We start from the raw sequence: 15,565 nt of genomic DNA, 5'->3' as shown, positions 1-15,565 counted from the left end.
TGACAAGGACAAAGATTAAAAAAAAAAAAGGATTTATCTCTGTAACGACCGCATTTTCCCCCAAAATCCCAAACATGGTTTAATGTAAATTCTTCATCTTGTTGAGGTGTTTAATTCGCCCTAATGAAGGTGAATAATGCTGGGGTGACCTTCACCTCCAAACGCTGTTTTGCTGTTTACTCCCATCCCAGGGGAGGATAATGACAGGCAGCACCTCAGGAGTTCTGGGCCTTTCTCTAAATTTGGAAAATCAAAGCCTTCATTAAGACTTATTAAATATTTTCGGGCACAAAGCGATTTATTATTTCAATATTAACAGCGCCGCTCTTATGTAACACCCGCTCCAAAAACGTGCATTGGGGTGTCCTGTTTCCTGCCTTTATTAAAATTCTGATTTATACCTTGGGAATTGGGTCTCCGGGAGATTTTTTTTTTCCCTCTCTAAAAATACACCCTGGACATGCCAATTCGATGCTCGCAGGGCCAATTTTCTGGAGGAACCAATAATTTCTGGCCGAATCAATATTTTCTGGCTGAATCAATAATATCCCCCGGCGCGGCGGCTCCGAATCCCAGGAAATGTTGGGAGGGATGCTCCAGTGTCATCAGGAATTATGAAAGTCATCAAAAGCACAGCTTGTGCGTCCCTTCCACGACTATTCCGGGAGGGGGGAAAAAAAAGCACGACAAAGCACATTCGGTCTCCCAAAGCTGCCGCGTTGGGAATTCCGCGCGACTTTGCTGATCCCGAGGAGTCGCCGCTGTCGCCAGAAAGCGCAAATTCAGCGCGATGATGATGGCCAGCCTTAATTGCGCTGAGTGGCTTCGGGATGAAAGGGATGGGGCGGGCGGAGCCTCCCGGTGACGGTGCTGGACCCCGGCGAGCATCGGGATATCGATTTGGGGTGGAAAAGCGGCCGGGAATTGGGGTTGAGCCCGACGCGTGCGGGGTGCGCGGGGCGGGACCGGCAGCTCCATAAAAACCCCGCATCCCTGCGGAGGAACCATTCCCTGCTCCTGCCTTCTCCTGCTTGCAGCCCAGGGTAAGTGGGAACAGATCTGGGGAATCCAGAGGATGATGAAGGGATGGATTTGGGGCTGTTCCCCCTCCTTTTTTTTTTTTTCCTTCCCCTGATAACCTACAAATGCTTCAGCCAAAATTGATGTCGTGACTTAGGGATCATCCCTAAGTCTTTCCTCCCTGGATTTTTAATGTCTGAGCGCTCCAAACAGCCTCAGTCCCGCACGGATCCCCTTTTCCCTTCACTCCTGTGCCCCAGCGCAGCTCGGAGGATTTTCCAGCCCTGTTCTGGCTCGGGGTCGCGGTTCACAGCCCCATTTTCCAGCGGGGCTGCGTGGGAAAGCTCAGGATGGAGGATTAGGGGGAAGAACTGGCCGTAAATTCGGGATGGAGCGATGGACGAGGGCCCTGGGCGGTGGTTGGCTGCCTCTCCCTCCCCTGCAGCGCTTACTCGGGGTTTACTCGCTGTCGGGACTCACCTCACGGGTTTTTTTTTTCCTCCCTGCCAGCCTCGCCTCCCTCCCAGCCCCAAGATGACTTTCTGCTACCAGCGGCAGTGTGAGGATTCCTGCTACTCCCCCTGCAGCTACGGCACCGTCTGCAGCTCCCGCAGCTACGACTGCGGCAGCCCCTGCGGCTACCAGGGCTACTACGGGAGGCTCTGTGGCTACCGCGAGTACTGCCCGACCTTCAGCCCCCGCTACTGCTCGCCCTACTCCTCCCGCTACTTCCAGAGATACTCCTACGGCAGCTGCTACCCCTGCTACCCCTGCTAAACCCGCAGGGATTTCCCGGGGATTAATGGGAATTAATGACGGAATTCCCGGCCGGAGCTCCGACGGGACTTGGGAGAGCTCGGGGTTCCTCTAAAGTTCTCCGATGTTCCTCCAAAATGCTTTCCCCCACTTTTTTTTCCCTCCTCTGCTGTGTCTCTCAGCCCTCCCTGGGTTTGGTGGTGTGAAGGAAACTGGGTTCAATGTTTGTCACAAATCGCTCATTTACGGCTCTTTCCCTGCTCCGCTTAGTGAAACTCGGAGCGTGCCTGTCCTAGGGATGAATTTCTGACTTCACTGCCTTTGAAACGGTGCCAAAAAAAAACCCAAAATCGGCCAATTATCTTCCTTTTATCAGGCTGGAAACAAGTGGGAAAGTCTGAAAGCGAAAAATCGACAGCTAAATCTGTGCCGGTGAAACCGGGAGATTTTCTACACATATAAATTCCTGAATTCTTTCTGCTCTCTGCGCTGTTTTAGATTGCGATTGTGAGCTTTACTCTCATTAAAAAAACCTTGCAGCATCACGAAGTGGCCCTGGTTTGCTTTTTTCTGGCGTTCTGCTTTTCCTGGGCACAGATTTTTGTGCCCAGCTCGGTGTTTTAGGGGGTCACACCAAGCCCTGGGGCTTTTCTGAAACCCCTTCTAAGCTCAGCTGCACCCACACGTTTTGCAAACCAATAGCGATGCCAAATCACTCAGAAAATTAATTCAAAATCCCGAATTTCCTAGGAAATATTTGGAAATATTCCTTTAAATTTGCTTTCGTGCCCCAGGGGGTGTGCAGGCACTGGACACAGCAGCATCTGTAAATCACTGACACACGGACCGGCTGCTAATTAATTAAATTTCGGGGGATAACACCAGAAACTGGGAGCAAACCCCTCTTTCTGCCGTGCTTTTGTGCTGGCCCTACCTGGGATTTCCCCATCTTTCCGCCTGGAGAGACCCGATCTGTTACACAGCAGAAAAATTCAATTTTTCAGTGCAGAAAATGTCGCTTTCCAGGGCAGAAAAATGTCACTTTCCCTTCACTCCAGGCTCTGCTGGAATGACGCAGGAAATGTGAAGTTCCCGGGCTGCTCCACCGCGTCCCGGGGAGGAGGAGCGACTCCAATTATTCATCACCGAGGTGTCTCAAGAGTCTGGGCACAAAAGAGCTTGGAAAACTCAATTAAACCCTCGAACCCTCATTGTGAGCGTAATTGCCGCCCTTTGAACAGGCAGAGGCATCCCCGGCGTCCCAGGATCCCAGAATTTGGGTGGGAAGGGACATCTGGAGACCTGCCCGGGCACAGTCCCGCCAAGGGAGCAGAGCTGGGTTGGGCTCAGCGCGAAATATGAGCGCAAATCCCACCGAAAAACTTTCCCAGTACAACCGGGGGTTGTGTTTCCAGCAAATTTCAGGCTGGAAATTATAAAAAAAAAAAATTCCTAAGGGTTTTGATGAATTTTGATGAATTTATCCATTCAGAAGCCCAAGCTGTCTCCTCGTCTCTAAATTCAGCTGCAATTGGTCATCATTTTAATCTTTTATTTAATTATCGCTAGTTAATAAAGTCTGGGGAGTTTCAGACAAGTTCCCAAATAAAAACGGGAAAGCTTTCTGTGTCTCGGGAGGCACAGGTGAGACCGTGTGAGAATAAAATAAATTAATAAATTCTTCTGCCTCAGCCCTGACTTAGCTGCTTTAACAGCGGTCAGATTAAAGAAAGAGTTAAAAATCATGGAATTTTAATTCATGGAATTTTAACATATCTTTTGCTCGCTCCAACAATTCTAAAGATAAAACTTAATAAATCCAGATCTGGAGGATGAGGAGACAAAGCAGTTCATTGTCGTGGCTGTTTGTGCAGAGCCACGCTTGAATGGGAAAGTTTGAAAGGAATAAAATAAATTCTGACTAAAGCGACATCGAACTGCCTCAGCTCGTACCTTTGAAGTGACTCTTTCTCAACAACGAAGCAGCTGAGAAGAGAATTGTGCTTTAAATAGATTAATAACAGCCCATAAATACATAACCCGGCGTCTGAGAGGTGCTTTGAACTGCCAAAATTATCACTGTGCAGAAAAGTGAAGACATTATAACTTTTTTTGTTGAAGGACCACAAAGGAATAAATAAATTAATTGATACTTTTGCCTTCGAGCCTTGGAATAGGGATAATGACTCAATTCCATCCTTTGTGTGCTGCAACAGGAAAATGTGAGAGCTGCCGAGCCTCTCACCGGCCTTGTTCATTCGTGGATGATAAATGTTGGGCCTTGGACTTCATTTGGGGAAGAATTTCTTCCTGGGAAGGGTGCTCAGAGCTGGATGGGGCTGCCCAGGGAGGTTTGGGGTCTCCACCCCTGGAATTGTCCAAGGAACAAGCGGAAATGGCACTCAGAGCTGGGTGGGGATTGGCCAAACATTGGATGATGATGCGGAGGTTTTTAAAACCGGAATGATTCTGGGATGCTGTGAACATATCCCAGCTCAACATGGACCATCAGAGGAGAGAACCCAGAAAAACCAACCAAAATCCAAGCGACTGCAGCACTGCAGATTCGGGGTGAGTTTTAAGATCCCTTCCAACCCAAACCATCCTGTGATTCCACGATCGGACATCCCACACCATCGCTCAGTTAGAGACTCATTTACGGCCAGGATGGAGAAATCCACGACAAAAGAAACGGTTCGTGCAATGCAGATTCTTTATTGTGAGTGAAAAGCCCACAGGCGCTGCCAGCCAGAGACAAACCAGCAGCAGCGCGTTGGAAACGCGAAAATCCCAAGGCGGCGGCGGCAGCAGCAGCAGCGAGGCCCAGCCCGGGCTGCAGCCCAGAGATTGCCCCGTGCCAGGGCGGCTCCGGGCTCGGGGCTGGGCAGAGCAGGGCAGAGCCTCGGCCGAGGCTGGGCACAGCTGCCCGGGGGCGCAGAGAGGGGGCAGCTTTAGGAGGCAGTGCCGGGGAGCCCCAAGGCGCCGGCCGGGGCTCTGCAGGGTCAGCGGGCAGGGACAGGGAGCCTGCAGCTCCCGGGGCTGCCGGGCCGGCCCTGAGCAGGGGCTGCAGCTTCAGCCCGGCTCAGGGGGCACCAGGCAGCGGGGGCTGCTGGAGGAGCCCGCGGGCAGGGGCAGCGCTGAGCTCCGGCGGGATTTGGGGTTTAGCAGGGCCCGCAGGAGCCCCCGAAGGAGCGGGAGCCGCGGCCACAGCTCCCAGAGCCCCCAAAGCCGCCATAACCCCCAAGGCCCCCGTAGCCCCCAAGGCCCCCAAAGCCCCCAGAGCTCCCACGGCCTCCAAAGGCGCCCCCGGAGCCGGATGCCACGAAGGGAGCTCCGGCCGAGCCCACGGCGCTCTGCTGCGGGAAGGAGCTGAGGATGGGCCCGGGGAAGGTGACCACCGAGGCCGGCGGCTGGATGACCACCGTGGAGTCGGGGCACTGCCGCACGCAGGGCTCGTTGCTGGTGTCAGCCAGAGGGGCCGGGGTGGCCACGCCGCAGCTGGGGACACACATGCTGGAGCAGGACATCCTTGAGATTGGGAAAGGCTGGCAGAGCTGCAAGACAAGGCACAGCCGCGGCTCACGCCAAGGACTCGGCCCAAAGCCCTCGAGCTGCTCTCCTCCACCCGGAGCCCGTGTGCCAGGACTCTCTCTGGGTCATCCCAGGCGTTCCCGGCGCAGCCCTGGCACGGCTGCAGCGGCTCCTGGGATCCCCTGCTGCCCTCACCACCCCCTGCTCCCGCCTGCCCACGGCAATGAGAAAATCTCCCTCCTCCAAAGCACCAGGCTGGCCCAGGCCTTGAGCCCGCTGAGGGAACCCCAACCATCCCAGCTCTGCCCCGGGACAGCTGCTGGGGCACGGGGACAGAGATCCCTTGGGAAACCCACACGCAGAGATCCCTTGGGAATCCCACAGGCAGAAATCCCTTGGGAATTCCACAGGCAGAGATTCCCCGGGGAAGGCGCAGGGGAGGAAGGGAGGACGGAGGGAAGACTCGCACTCACCACAGCGATCAATGAGCAGAGATGAGTGGGGAGAGCTGGATGCAGCCCTGTGGAGCCCTCGGACCTTTTATACACCCCAGAGTGCCCGGGGCACCGTCCGGGGGGAGGGGGCAAACCCCCAGTAATTAGGAATTCAAGCTGACGAGTTAAATGGCACAGCTAATGATGGGGGACAGTTCTTGGCCATCCCCTTTTTGCAGATATTGGTGTTCAAACTTGCCCGGACTGATGGGAGGAACAGCTTTGGCCCATCATTAGGTGACAGTCACGGTGCTGGTGCAGCTCACTCAGCTCCCAACCCCAATAACCCAGATTTGTCCCTAATCCCTCACTTTGATGACAAAGAATCACGAGCATCCTTTGGAACATGTCTCTGTCGAGGACCAGAACCCTGAGCCCCAGACCCCCATGCCTGTGAGCTAGAGGTGCCCAGCTGGGCCTGTCCTGGGCCACCCTGGCTCTGGGGGGCTCGGCCAATACCCCCTGGGCCACCCTGACTCTGGGTGGCTCGGCCAACACCCCCTGGGCCGGCCCTTGGTGCCGGCTGGGCAATGCCAACCCTCCAGGAGAGCTCAGCCAGGACCCAGCTTGCAGACACGGGGCCAGAGGAGCTGCAGGGACCCTTCAGCTCCTCCCGTGGTGTCCCCTCTGTCATGTCTGTCCCGGGCTCTGTCCCACTGCTCTCCCCCTTCCCTGAGTGTTTGGGGTTCCACCAGTGGGATCTGCCCCATCTGGGGGCCAATAAGGGAAACTGGGACAGGGAAACCCCAATGTCCTCCAGAAACTCCGAACCCTACCCCTAACCCTCACCCTAACCCTGACCCTCACCCTAACCCTAACCCTAACCCTGACCCTCACCCTAACCCTAACCCTAACCCTAACCCTAACCCTAACCCTAACCCTAACCCTAACCCTCACCCTAACCCTAACCCTAACCCTAACCCTAACCCCACCCCTAACCCTCACCCTAACAATTCACAGACGTGTCAGGGGACCCCAAAACCTGGCGATGAACATTTTTGCTGGCACGGGCAGTCGGTGGGATTTGGGAGCCACCCCGAGAGTGGCTTCTCCTTTGCCCAAGCTGCCTCTGTTTACCAGCCCGTAAAAGGCCGCTAATGACAGGGGTGATGGCTGGGGCAGCGCTTCAAAGCTGCTGCAAGATGCCGGGAATTGTTCTCTGTAAGCAAAGTGAGGGATTAGGGACAAACCTGGGTTTATTGGGGCTGGGAGCTGAGTGAGCTGCAGCAGCACCGTGTCTGTCATGTAATGATGGGCCACGGCTCTCCCTGCATCGCCTCTCTCCTGTCCACTCATTTCCACACCAGTCTCCACAATGGGGGGATGACAGATTTTTCCTGCGTCCCTTCACTTTATGAATTCCCAATTATTGGAGGGGTAGGGGGGGTCTGCCCGCACCCCCGGACGATGCCCCGGGCTCTCTGGGGTGTATAAAAGGACTGAGTTCCCTGCACAGCTCCATCCACACTCCTGCACTTGACTCCTCTCCTCACCCGGGTAAGTGCAGCTCTCCGGAGCCTCTCGAGGATCTCTCTCAGCTCAACTCCTCGCTCACTCCTTTGCCTCTTTTCTTCCCGCAGTGTTTTCCAGAAGCCTTTCCCAGTCTCCAGGATGTCCTGCTGTGTCCCCAGCTGCGGCGTGGCCACCCCGGCCCCTCTGGCTGACACCAGCAACGAGCCCTGCGTGCGGCAGTGCCCCGACTCCACGGTGGTCATCCAGCCGCCGGCCTCGGTGGTCACCTTCCCCGGGCCCATCCTCAGCTCCTTCCCGCAGCAGAGCACCGTGGGCTCGGCCGGAGCTCCCTTCGTCGGGGGCGGCTTCGGCGGCTCCTCCGGACGCCGTGGGGGCTCCGGGGGCTCCGGGGGCTTTGGCGGATTCGGAGCTTTCGGGGGCAGCTGCGGCGGCGGCTCCAGAAGCTGCGGGCCCTGCTAAGCCCCAGCGCCATCCCTGACCCAGAAGAGCTCCAGCAACGCCCCCGGCCCATCCCCGCACGCCAAGGCCCGAAGGAAGGACACACCGACAGACAGACAGACAGACAGACGGACAGGCATGCCCCGGCCCCGCTCCGCCGCCTTCCTGCCGCGCTCGGAGCCCCGCAGCGATCGTTGCCCGCTCCCGGCACGGCCCCAGCTCGGCTCCTGCTCTGCCCGCGGCCGCGACACGCGGGGAGCGCTCGGCCAGGGCCCCGCTCCGCTGCCGCCCCCCTGCCCCGCACGGCAATAAAAGCTGCCTCGCATTGCAATCTCCTCCGCCTCTCGGCTGCTCTTTGCTCCGCACCCGCTGCCCAGCCCGGGCCGGCTCCCGGCAGCCTTGCGGCCAGCCCCGCTCGGACACGGCGGACGAGAAGCGCCGGCAGCGCCCGGGCTCCTCCTGCCCGCCCTTGGCCACCCCAGCCCCGCAGCACAGTCCCCCCGAGCCGGACCCTGCCCAGACCCTGCCCGGCTCCTGCCCGCTCCGGGCTCCTCTCTGCAGCCCCTCAGGAGCCCCGGCCCCTTCGCCAGCCCCCTGCCCTTGGCACACCCCCCGATGGCAGATGCAGCCCCATAGCCGTGAGGATTGGGGGTCGAGTGGAGCCCCCCGAGGGACCCGGCCCCTCTCGGGGCTCTCGGGAGGCTCTGGCTGCACAGGGAGGGGGAGAAGAGCCCCAGCAGCGCTGCCCCTCCTTCCTCATCCCCCCGAACATTCCTGCACCCCGCACCGCCTCCTGCTCCCGTGGGTCCCTCCGCGGCTCCTCGGAGCGCTGCCGGTGCCCAAAGCCCTGCTCTTGGGTCACCCACCCCTCACCAGGGACACGGCCCTGCCCAGGAGCAGCAGCAGAAATTCCCACAGCCCCGAGGTCTGGGAGACACACTTTGCTGCCCCTGCTCACACTGAATTAGATGGCCAATGTTTAAATATTAATTAATAGATTCGTTAATATAGGATACACTGGGGCTATTGCCATAATATGGGCAGAGGATGAAAAAAATGTCATCTAAAATTGATCTATATGAACCTAAAGCAAATCTGAAATCCCAAATCCAGGGAGTTTTGGTGTTAATTAAGGCAGAAATTTTCTTACATATCAATAGGCAATAGAAGGGACCTCAGCAGGGTGGGAACTCCAAGCTCCTGCTCCAAGAGCTCCGTGGGACTGAGCCCTGTGGTCATTCCACGGTGTGGAGAGGAGACTGGGTAAGATCTGCTGGGGTCTGTCCCCTCCCTTCCCAGCTGCCACCACCTCCAGCTGGACAGGCCAGAACACCTGGGACGTGCAGAGCTCATCCTGCATTTCCCTGCCCAGTGTGGGAGAGGTTTTACAGCGACTCCTGTGAGCCAGAGAGAAGTTTGAGAGGAGGATCCATGTTCACCCCTGAAAGGATTTCCTACCAAGGTCCTTGACACAGAAAGCAAAAACGAAAGAAGGAGAAATAAGAGAAACCTGCAACTGCCTGTTCCGATGAGCACTTTGTTTGTCTCTTGTGACCTATGAGTAAAGGGTAAATTTTTAAAGGATTTTTAAAAAGCATGCCTGGTGTAATCAAACCAGGTTTGAAGCTTTCTGAAAATGGAGTGTTGTTTTGTATTGTGACCATCTCAACTACGACAGCCCAGTCCCAGAGGTGATGTCAGCCGTGCTGCTCCTGCTGAGGATTTGGAAGAGTTTCTGCAAGGCCCTCGTGGCCCTTTCCCATCCTCAGCCAAGGCTTTGGGGGTGTCCTGCCTTTCCTGCTGCTGGGAGAGCACGGGGAGCTGGGGGGGATGAGCTCCCCAAGCCAGCGGGGTTGGACATCCCCGGATGGGACACACGGAACCAGCTGTGCCCGGGCTCCAGGGCACTGCCCAGGGGCATTGCAGCAGCCCAGCAGACACCCAGGAGATTGGGCAGTGGGGAAAAGGGAGGGTGAAGGAAAACCAGGAGTCAACATTGCAATGCAAGACAGCTTTTATTGCAGGGGGAGGGCAGGAGGGGCTGGGCAGAAGAGCAGGGCCAAGGCCAAGAGCTTCCCGTGGCCTGGCCCTGGGCTCAGCCCGGTCAGCAGGAGCAGCCCCGGGCGGGTCTCTGTGCCCGGGGCACCAGGAGCCCGGCGGGGATGCTCAGGCAGGGCAGGGACAAGGCAGAGCTGCTTCCCAAGCTGGCACCAGACTCCCGAGGTGCAGAGCCCGGCGGTGCCGAAGGAGTTTTGGTCCACAGAGCGTCGGGTCGGGATGTGCCGGGGTTTCTCCTGGAGCTCTTCTTGGTCCGAGGCCGCGCTCGGGCTGGGGCTTAGCAGGGCCCGCAGTTGCCATTGAGGTAGCGGTGGCCGCTGCTCCAGCCGCCGTAGCCACAGCTGCCATAGCCCCCATAGCCTCCATAGCCCCAGCCTCCGTAGCCACCACGGCTTCCGTAGCCCCAGCCTCCATAACCTCCGTAGCCCCCGTAGCCCCCAAGGCCCCCATAGCCCCAGGCGCTCCCACGGCTTCCAAAGGCGCCCCCGGAGCCGACTCCCACGTAGGGAGCTCCGGCCGAGCCCACGGCGCTCTGCTGCGGGAAGGAGCTGAGGATGGGCCCGGGGAAGGTGACCACCGAGGCCGGCGGCTGGATGACCACCGTGGAGTCGGGGCACTGCCGCACGCAGGGCTCGTTGCAGGTGTCAGCCAGAGGGGCCGGGGTGGCCACGCCGCAGCTGGGGACACACAGGCTGGAGCAGGACATCCTTGAGACAGGGAAAGGCTTCTGGAAAACACCGCGGGAAGAGGCAAAGGTGAGAGGAAGGAATTTCATGGAAGGAGACAGAGAGAGATCTCCAAGAGGCTTCGGAGAGCTGCACTTACCCAGGTGATGAGAGGAGTCAAGTGGAGAAGTGTGGATGGAGCTGTGGAAGAACCTCAGCCCTTTTATACACCTCAGAGAGCCTGGGGCTTCAGGAAAGGGGGTGGTGACAAAAAAAATCCGAGTAATTAGGAATTCACGCTGACAAGCCTCATCAGAGAGATAATGTTGCAAGATAATTCCATGGCATCCCCTCATCGGGGACACAGGTGTGAAAACGTGTCCTGGACATGAAGGAAGTGAGGGGAGGGACAGCTGTGGGCCATCATTAGGTGACAGACACCGTGCTGCTGCAGCTCACTCAGCTCCCAGCCCCAATAAACCCAGGTTTGTCCCTAATCCCTCACTTTGCTTACAGAGAACAATTCCCGGCATCTTGCAGCAGCTTTGAAGCGCTGCCCCAGCCATCACCCCTGTCATTAGCGGCCTTTTACGGGCTGGTAAACAGAGGCAGCTTGGGCAAAGGAGAAGCCACTCTCGGGGTGGCTCCCAAATCCCACCGACTGCCCGTGCCAGCAAAAATGTTCATCGACAGCTTTTGGGGTCCCCTGACACGTCTGTGAATTGTTAGGGTGAGGGTTAGGCTTAGGGTGAGGGTGAGGGTCAGGGTTAGGGTTAGGGTTGGGGTTCGGAGCTTCTGGAGGACATTGGGGTTTCCCTGTCCCAGTTTCCCTTGGTAGCCCTGCAGATGGGGCAGATCCCACTGGTGGAACCCCAAACCCCCAGGGAATGGTGAGAGCAGTGGGACAGAGCCCTGGACAGCCGTGACAGAGGGGACACCACGGGAGGAGCTGAAGGGTCCCTGCAGCTCCTCTGGCCCCGTGTCTGCAAGCTGGGTCCTGGCTGAGCCCTCCTGGAGGGTTGGCATTGCCCAGCCAGCCCCGAGGGCTGGCCCAGGGGGTGTTGGCCGAGCCCCCCAGAGCCAGGCTGTCCCAGGGGGTGTTGGCCAAGCCCCCTAGAGCCAGGGTGGCCCAGGACAGGCCCAGCTGGGCACGGCTGGCTCAGGTGCATGGGGGTCTGGGGCTCAGGGTGTCGTGGCTTGTCAGAGCTGTGTCCCAAAGGATGCTCGTGATTCTTTGTCATCAAAGTGAGGGATTAGGGACAAACCTGGGTTATTGGGGCTGGGACCTGAGCTGCAGCAGCACCGTGTCTGTCACCTAATGATGGGCCAAAGCTGTTCCTCCCATCACCTGCCATCGGTCCAGGGCACGTTTCCACACCAATCTCCCTGATGTTGAGGTGTATAATTGTATTGCAACATTATCTCTCTGATGAAGCTTGTCAGCTTGAATTCCTAATTACCTGTTTTTTTTGCCACCGCTCCCTTTCCTGATGCCCCAGGCCCTTTGGGAGATGTATAAAAGGTCCAAAGGTTCCACAGAGCTCTATCCACCTTCCACAGCTTGACTCGCCTTATCACCTTGGTAAGTCCAAGCCTTCCCTCCGCTTTCCTTCTTCGTCCGTGGCTTTCTCAGGGGACTTTGTCTGGGGCTTTCTGGAGGAACCTTTGGCTGTGGGCTCCACTTGCTCTGCTAGAGCAGAGCTGGGATGGTTCGGGTTCTACCAGGGGACCAAGGGCTTTGGAAGCTTGAGGACTTTGCTCCTGAGGATGTCAAAGTCTTCTTGATTCCCGTGGGCAAGCAAGACTCGGGGATGGTGAGGGCAGCAAGGGATGAGAGCAGGCATCTCGATGGAATGGGGCTTGGTTCAGAACGACAGGGATGAGCCAGAGCGAGTCCTGGGACAACTCCAGCTGGGGGAGAGCAGCAGGGCTTTGGGCCGAGTCCTTGGCGTGAGCCGCGGCTGTGCCTTGTCTTGCAGCTCTGCCAGCCTTTCCCAGCCTCAAGGATGTCCTGCTCCAGCCTGTGTGTCCCCAGCTGCGGCGTGGCCACCCCGGCCCCTCTGGCTGACACCTGCAACGAGCCCTGCGTGCGGCAGTGCCCCGACTCCACGGTGGTCATCCAGCCGCCGGCCTCGGTGGTCACCTTCCCCGGGCCCATCCTCAGCTCCTTCCCGCAGCAGAGCGCCGTGGGCTCGGCCGGAGCTCCCTACGTGGGAGTCGGCTCCGGGGGCGCCTTTGGAAGCCGTGGGAGCGCCTGGGGCTATGGGGGCCTTGGGGGCTACGGAGGCTACGGAGGTTATGGAGGCTGGGGCTATGGAAGCCGTGGTGGCTACGGAGGCTGGGGCTACGGAGGCCGTGGAGGCTACGGGGGTTGGGGTTGTGGAGGCTATGGAGGCTATGGGGGCTATGGCAGCTGTGGCTACGGCGGCTGGAGCAGCGGCCACCGCTACCTCAATGGCAACTGCGGGCCCTGCTAAGCCCCAGCCCGAGCGCGGCCTCGGACCAAGAAGAGCTCCAGGAGAAACCCCGGCACATCCCGACCCGATGCTCTGTGGACCAAAACTCCTTCGGCACCGCCCGAGGGCTCTGCACCTCGGGAGCCTGGTGCCAGCTTGGGAAGCAGCTCTGCCTTGTCCCTGCCCTGCCTGAGCATCCCCGCGGGGCTCCTGGTGCCCCGGGCACAGAGACCCGCCCGGGGCTGCTCCTGCTGGCTCGGCTGAGCCCAGGGCCAGGCCACGGGAAGCTCTTGGCCTTGGCCCTGCTCTTCTGCCCAGCCCCTCCTGCCCTCCCCCTGCAATAAAAGCTGTCTTGCATTGCAATGTTGACTCCTGGTTTTCCTTCACCCTCCCTTTTCCCCACTGCCCAATCTCCTGGGTGTCTGCTGGGCTGCTGCAATGCCCCTGGGCAGTGCCCTGGAGCCCGGGCACAGCTGGCTCCGTGTGTCCCATCCGGGGATGTCCAACCCCGCTGGCTTGGGGAGCTCATCCCCCCCAGCTCCCCGTGCTCTCCCAGCAGCAGGAAAGGCAGGACACCCCCAAAGCCTTGGCTGAGGATGGGAAAGGGCCACGAGGGCCTTGCAGAAACTCTTCCAAATCCTCAGCAGGAGCAGCAAGGCTGACAACACCTCTGGGACTGGGCTGGGATTGGTCAGACACATGGGAATGTCCAAGGAGGCTCCGAGGAGCCGCGGTGGGAACCACGGGAGAAGCAGGAGAAGGAGGCGGTGCGGGATGCAGGAATGTTCGAGGGCATGAGGAAGGAGGGGCAGCGCTGCTGGGGCTCTTCTCCCCCTCCCTGCACAGCCCGAGCCTCCCGAGAGCCCCGAGAGGGGCCGAGTCCCTCGGGGGGCTCCACTCGCCCCCCAATCCTCACGGCTATGGGGCTGCATCTGCCATCGGGGGGTGTGCCAAGGGCAGGGGGCTGGCGAAGGGGCCGGGGCTCCTGAGGGGCTGCAGAGGGGAGCCCGGAGCGGGCAGGAGCCGGGCAGGGTCTGGGCAGGGTCCGGCTCGGGGGGACTGTGCTGCGGGGCTGGGGTGGCCAAGGGCGGGCAGGAGGAGCCCGGGCGCTGCCGGCGCTTCTCGTCCGCCGTGTCCGAGCGGGGCTGGCCGCAAGGCTGCCGGGAGCCGGCCCGGGCTGGGCAGCGGGTGCGGAGCAAAGAGCAGCCGAGAGGCGGAGGAGATTGCAATGCGAGGCAGCTTTTATTGCCGTGCGGGGCAGGGGGGCGGCAGCGGAGCGGGGCCCTGGCCGAGCGCTCCCCGCGTGTCCCGGCCGCGGGCAGAGCAGGAGCCGAGCTGGGGCCGTGCCGGGAGCGGGCAGCGATCGCTGCGGGGCTCCGAGCGCGGCAGGAAGGCGGCGGAGCGGGGCCGGAGCATGCTTGTCTGTCCGTCTGTCTGTCTGTCTGTCGGTGTGTCGGTGTGTCCTTCCTTCGGGCCTTGGCGTGCGGGGATGGGCCGGGGGCGTTGCTGGAGCTCTTCTGGGTCAGGGATGGCGCTGGGGCTTAGCAGGGCCCGCAGCTTCTGGAGCCGCCGCCGCAGCTGCCCCCGAAAGCTCCGAATCCACCAAAGCCCCCGGAGCCCCCGGAGCCCCCACGGCGTCCGGAGGAGCCGCCGAAGCCGCCCCCGACGAAGGGAGCTCCGGCCGAGCCCACGGCGCTCTGCTGCGGGAAGGAGCTGAGGATGGGCCCGGGGAAGGTGACCACCGAGGCCGGCGGCTGGATGACCACCGTGGAGTCGGGGCACTGCCGCACGCAGGGCGCGTTGCTGGTGTCAGCCAGAGGGGTCGGGGTGGCCACGCCGCAGCTGGGGACACAGCAGGACATCCTGGAGACTGGGAAAGGCTTCTGGAAAACACCGCGGGAAGAAAAGAGGCAAAGGAGTGAGCGAGGAGTTGAGCTGAGAGAGATCCTCGAGAGGCTCCGGAGAGCTGCGCTTACCCGGGTGAGGAGAGGAGTCAAGTGCAGGAGTGTGGATGGAGCTGTGCAGGGAACTCAGTCCTTTTATACACCCCAGAGAGCCCGGGGCATCGTCCGGGGTTGCGGGCAGACCCCCCCCCCCCCACCCCCTCCAATAATTAGGAATTCACGCTGAAAAACTTCATAAAGTGAAGGGACGCAGGAAAAATCTGTCATCCCCCCATTGTGGAGACTGGTGTGGAAATGAGTGGACAGGAGAGAGGCGATGCAGGGAGAGCCGTGGCCCATCATTACATGACAGACACGGTGCTGCTGCAGCTCACTCAGCTCCCAGCCCCAATAAACCTTGCTCTCACCCTAATCCCTCGCTTTGCTTACAAAGAATCCTGAGCATCCTTTGGGACACGGCTGTGTGCAGCCACGCCACCCTGAGCCCCAGCCCAGCCATGCTCCTGAGCCAACCGTGCCCAGCTGGGCCTGTCCTGGGGCACGGCCAGGTCCAGCCTGGCTCTGGGGGGCTCGGCCAACACCCCCTGGGCCAGTCCTCAGTGCCAGCTGGGCAGTGCAGGCCCTCCAGGTGGACTCAGCCAGGATCCAAGCTGGAGGGTCTGAGTGGTTCTGGGTCCTCTCTCTGTTCTCCTGCTCCTCTCTGTAGGTCTCCCCTTACTCGTCAATCCCGCTCCTTATCCCACCCGTGTCACAGCCAGGATGGATCGTTG

General features: G+C 59.5%; 5 protein-coding genes across 8 annotated transcripts; 2 read left to right on the top strand and 3 right to left on the bottom strand.

Annotated features, from left to right (window-relative positions):
- Positions 1 to 4,542: 4,542 nt before the first annotated feature.
- On the bottom strand, positions 4,543 to 5,303 carry LOC119711564 (claw keratin-like). Its single transcript, XM_038161930.1, has one exon. The coding sequence runs from the start codon at positions 5,301 to 5,303 to the stop codon at positions 4,938 to 4,940; it is 366 nt and encodes a 121-aa protein (XP_038017858.1). The 3' UTR covers positions 4,543 to 4,937.
- Positions 5,304 to 7,412: 2,109 nt separating this feature from the next.
- On the top strand, positions 7,413 to 7,733 carry LOC119711464 (claw keratin-like). The gene has a single exon (XM_038161710.1). It carries the CDS (start codon positions 7,413 to 7,415, stop codon positions 7,731 to 7,733), a length of 321 nt encoding a protein of 106 aa, XP_038017638.1.
- Positions 7,734 to 10,047: 2,314 nt separating this feature from the next.
- Positions 10,048 to 10,476, bottom strand: LOC119711541 (claw keratin-like). The gene has a single exon (XM_038161894.1). It carries the CDS (start codon positions 10,474 to 10,476, stop codon positions 10,048 to 10,050), a length of 429 nt encoding a protein of 142 aa, XP_038017822.1.
- A 1,965-nt stretch (positions 10,477 to 12,441) lies between these two features.
- LOC119711539 (claw keratin-like) lies at positions 12,442 to 12,912 on the top strand. Of its 4 annotated transcripts, none has more exons than XM_038161893.1 (2): positions 12,442 to 12,730; positions 12,788 to 12,912. In XM_038161893.1, the coding sequence occupies exons 1-2, from the start codon at positions 12,442 to 12,444 to the stop codon at positions 12,910 to 12,912; spliced, it is 414 nt and encodes a 137-aa protein (XP_038017821.1). The 4 variants fall into 4 exon arrangements, with proteins under 4 accessions (XP_038017821.1, XP_038017820.1, XP_038017819.1 ...); XM_038161892.1 differs by having other exon boundaries at positions 12,442 to 12,739; positions 12,797 to 12,912; XM_038161891.1 differs by having other exon boundaries at positions 12,442 to 12,739.
- Positions 12,913 to 14,432: 1,520 nt separating this feature from the next.
- Positions 14,433 to 14,753, bottom strand: LOC119711463 (claw keratin-like). Its single transcript, XM_038161708.1, has one exon. It carries the CDS (start codon positions 14,751 to 14,753, stop codon positions 14,433 to 14,435), a length of 321 nt encoding a protein of 106 aa, XP_038017636.1.
- Between the last annotated feature and the right edge of the window lie 812 nt (positions 14,754 to 15,565).

This window comes from Motacilla alba, chromosome 25 (genome assembly GCF_015832195.1).
Source record: "Motacilla alba alba isolate MOTALB_02 chromosome 25, Motacilla_alba_V1.0_pri, whole genome shotgun sequence".
Lineage (NCBI taxonomy): Eukaryota > Metazoa > Chordata > Aves > Passeriformes > Motacillidae > Motacilla > Motacilla alba.
Note: the sequence above shows the minus strand (reverse complement) of the source record. Positions and strands in the feature narration are given on the sequence as shown.

Coding starts and splice junctions, on each gene's coding strand:
- LOC119711564 (XM_038161930.1), bottom strand. CDS start 5,303: ATGTCCTGCTCCAGCATGTGTGTCCCCAGCTGCGGCGTGGCCACCCCG.
- LOC119711464 (XM_038161710.1), top strand. CDS start 7,413: ATGTCCTGCTGTGTCCCCAGCTGCGGCGTGGCCACCCCGGCCCCTCTG.
- LOC119711541 (XM_038161894.1), bottom strand. CDS start 10,476: ATGTCCTGCTCCAGCCTGTGTGTCCCCAGCTGCGGCGTGGCCACCCCG.
- LOC119711539 (XM_038161890.1), top strand. CDS start 12,442: ATGTCCTGCTCCAGCCTGTGTGTCCCCAGCTGCGGCGTGGCCACCCCG.
- LOC119711463 (XM_038161708.1), bottom strand. CDS start 14,753: ATGTCCTGCTGTGTCCCCAGCTGCGGCGTGGCCACCCCGACCCCTCTG.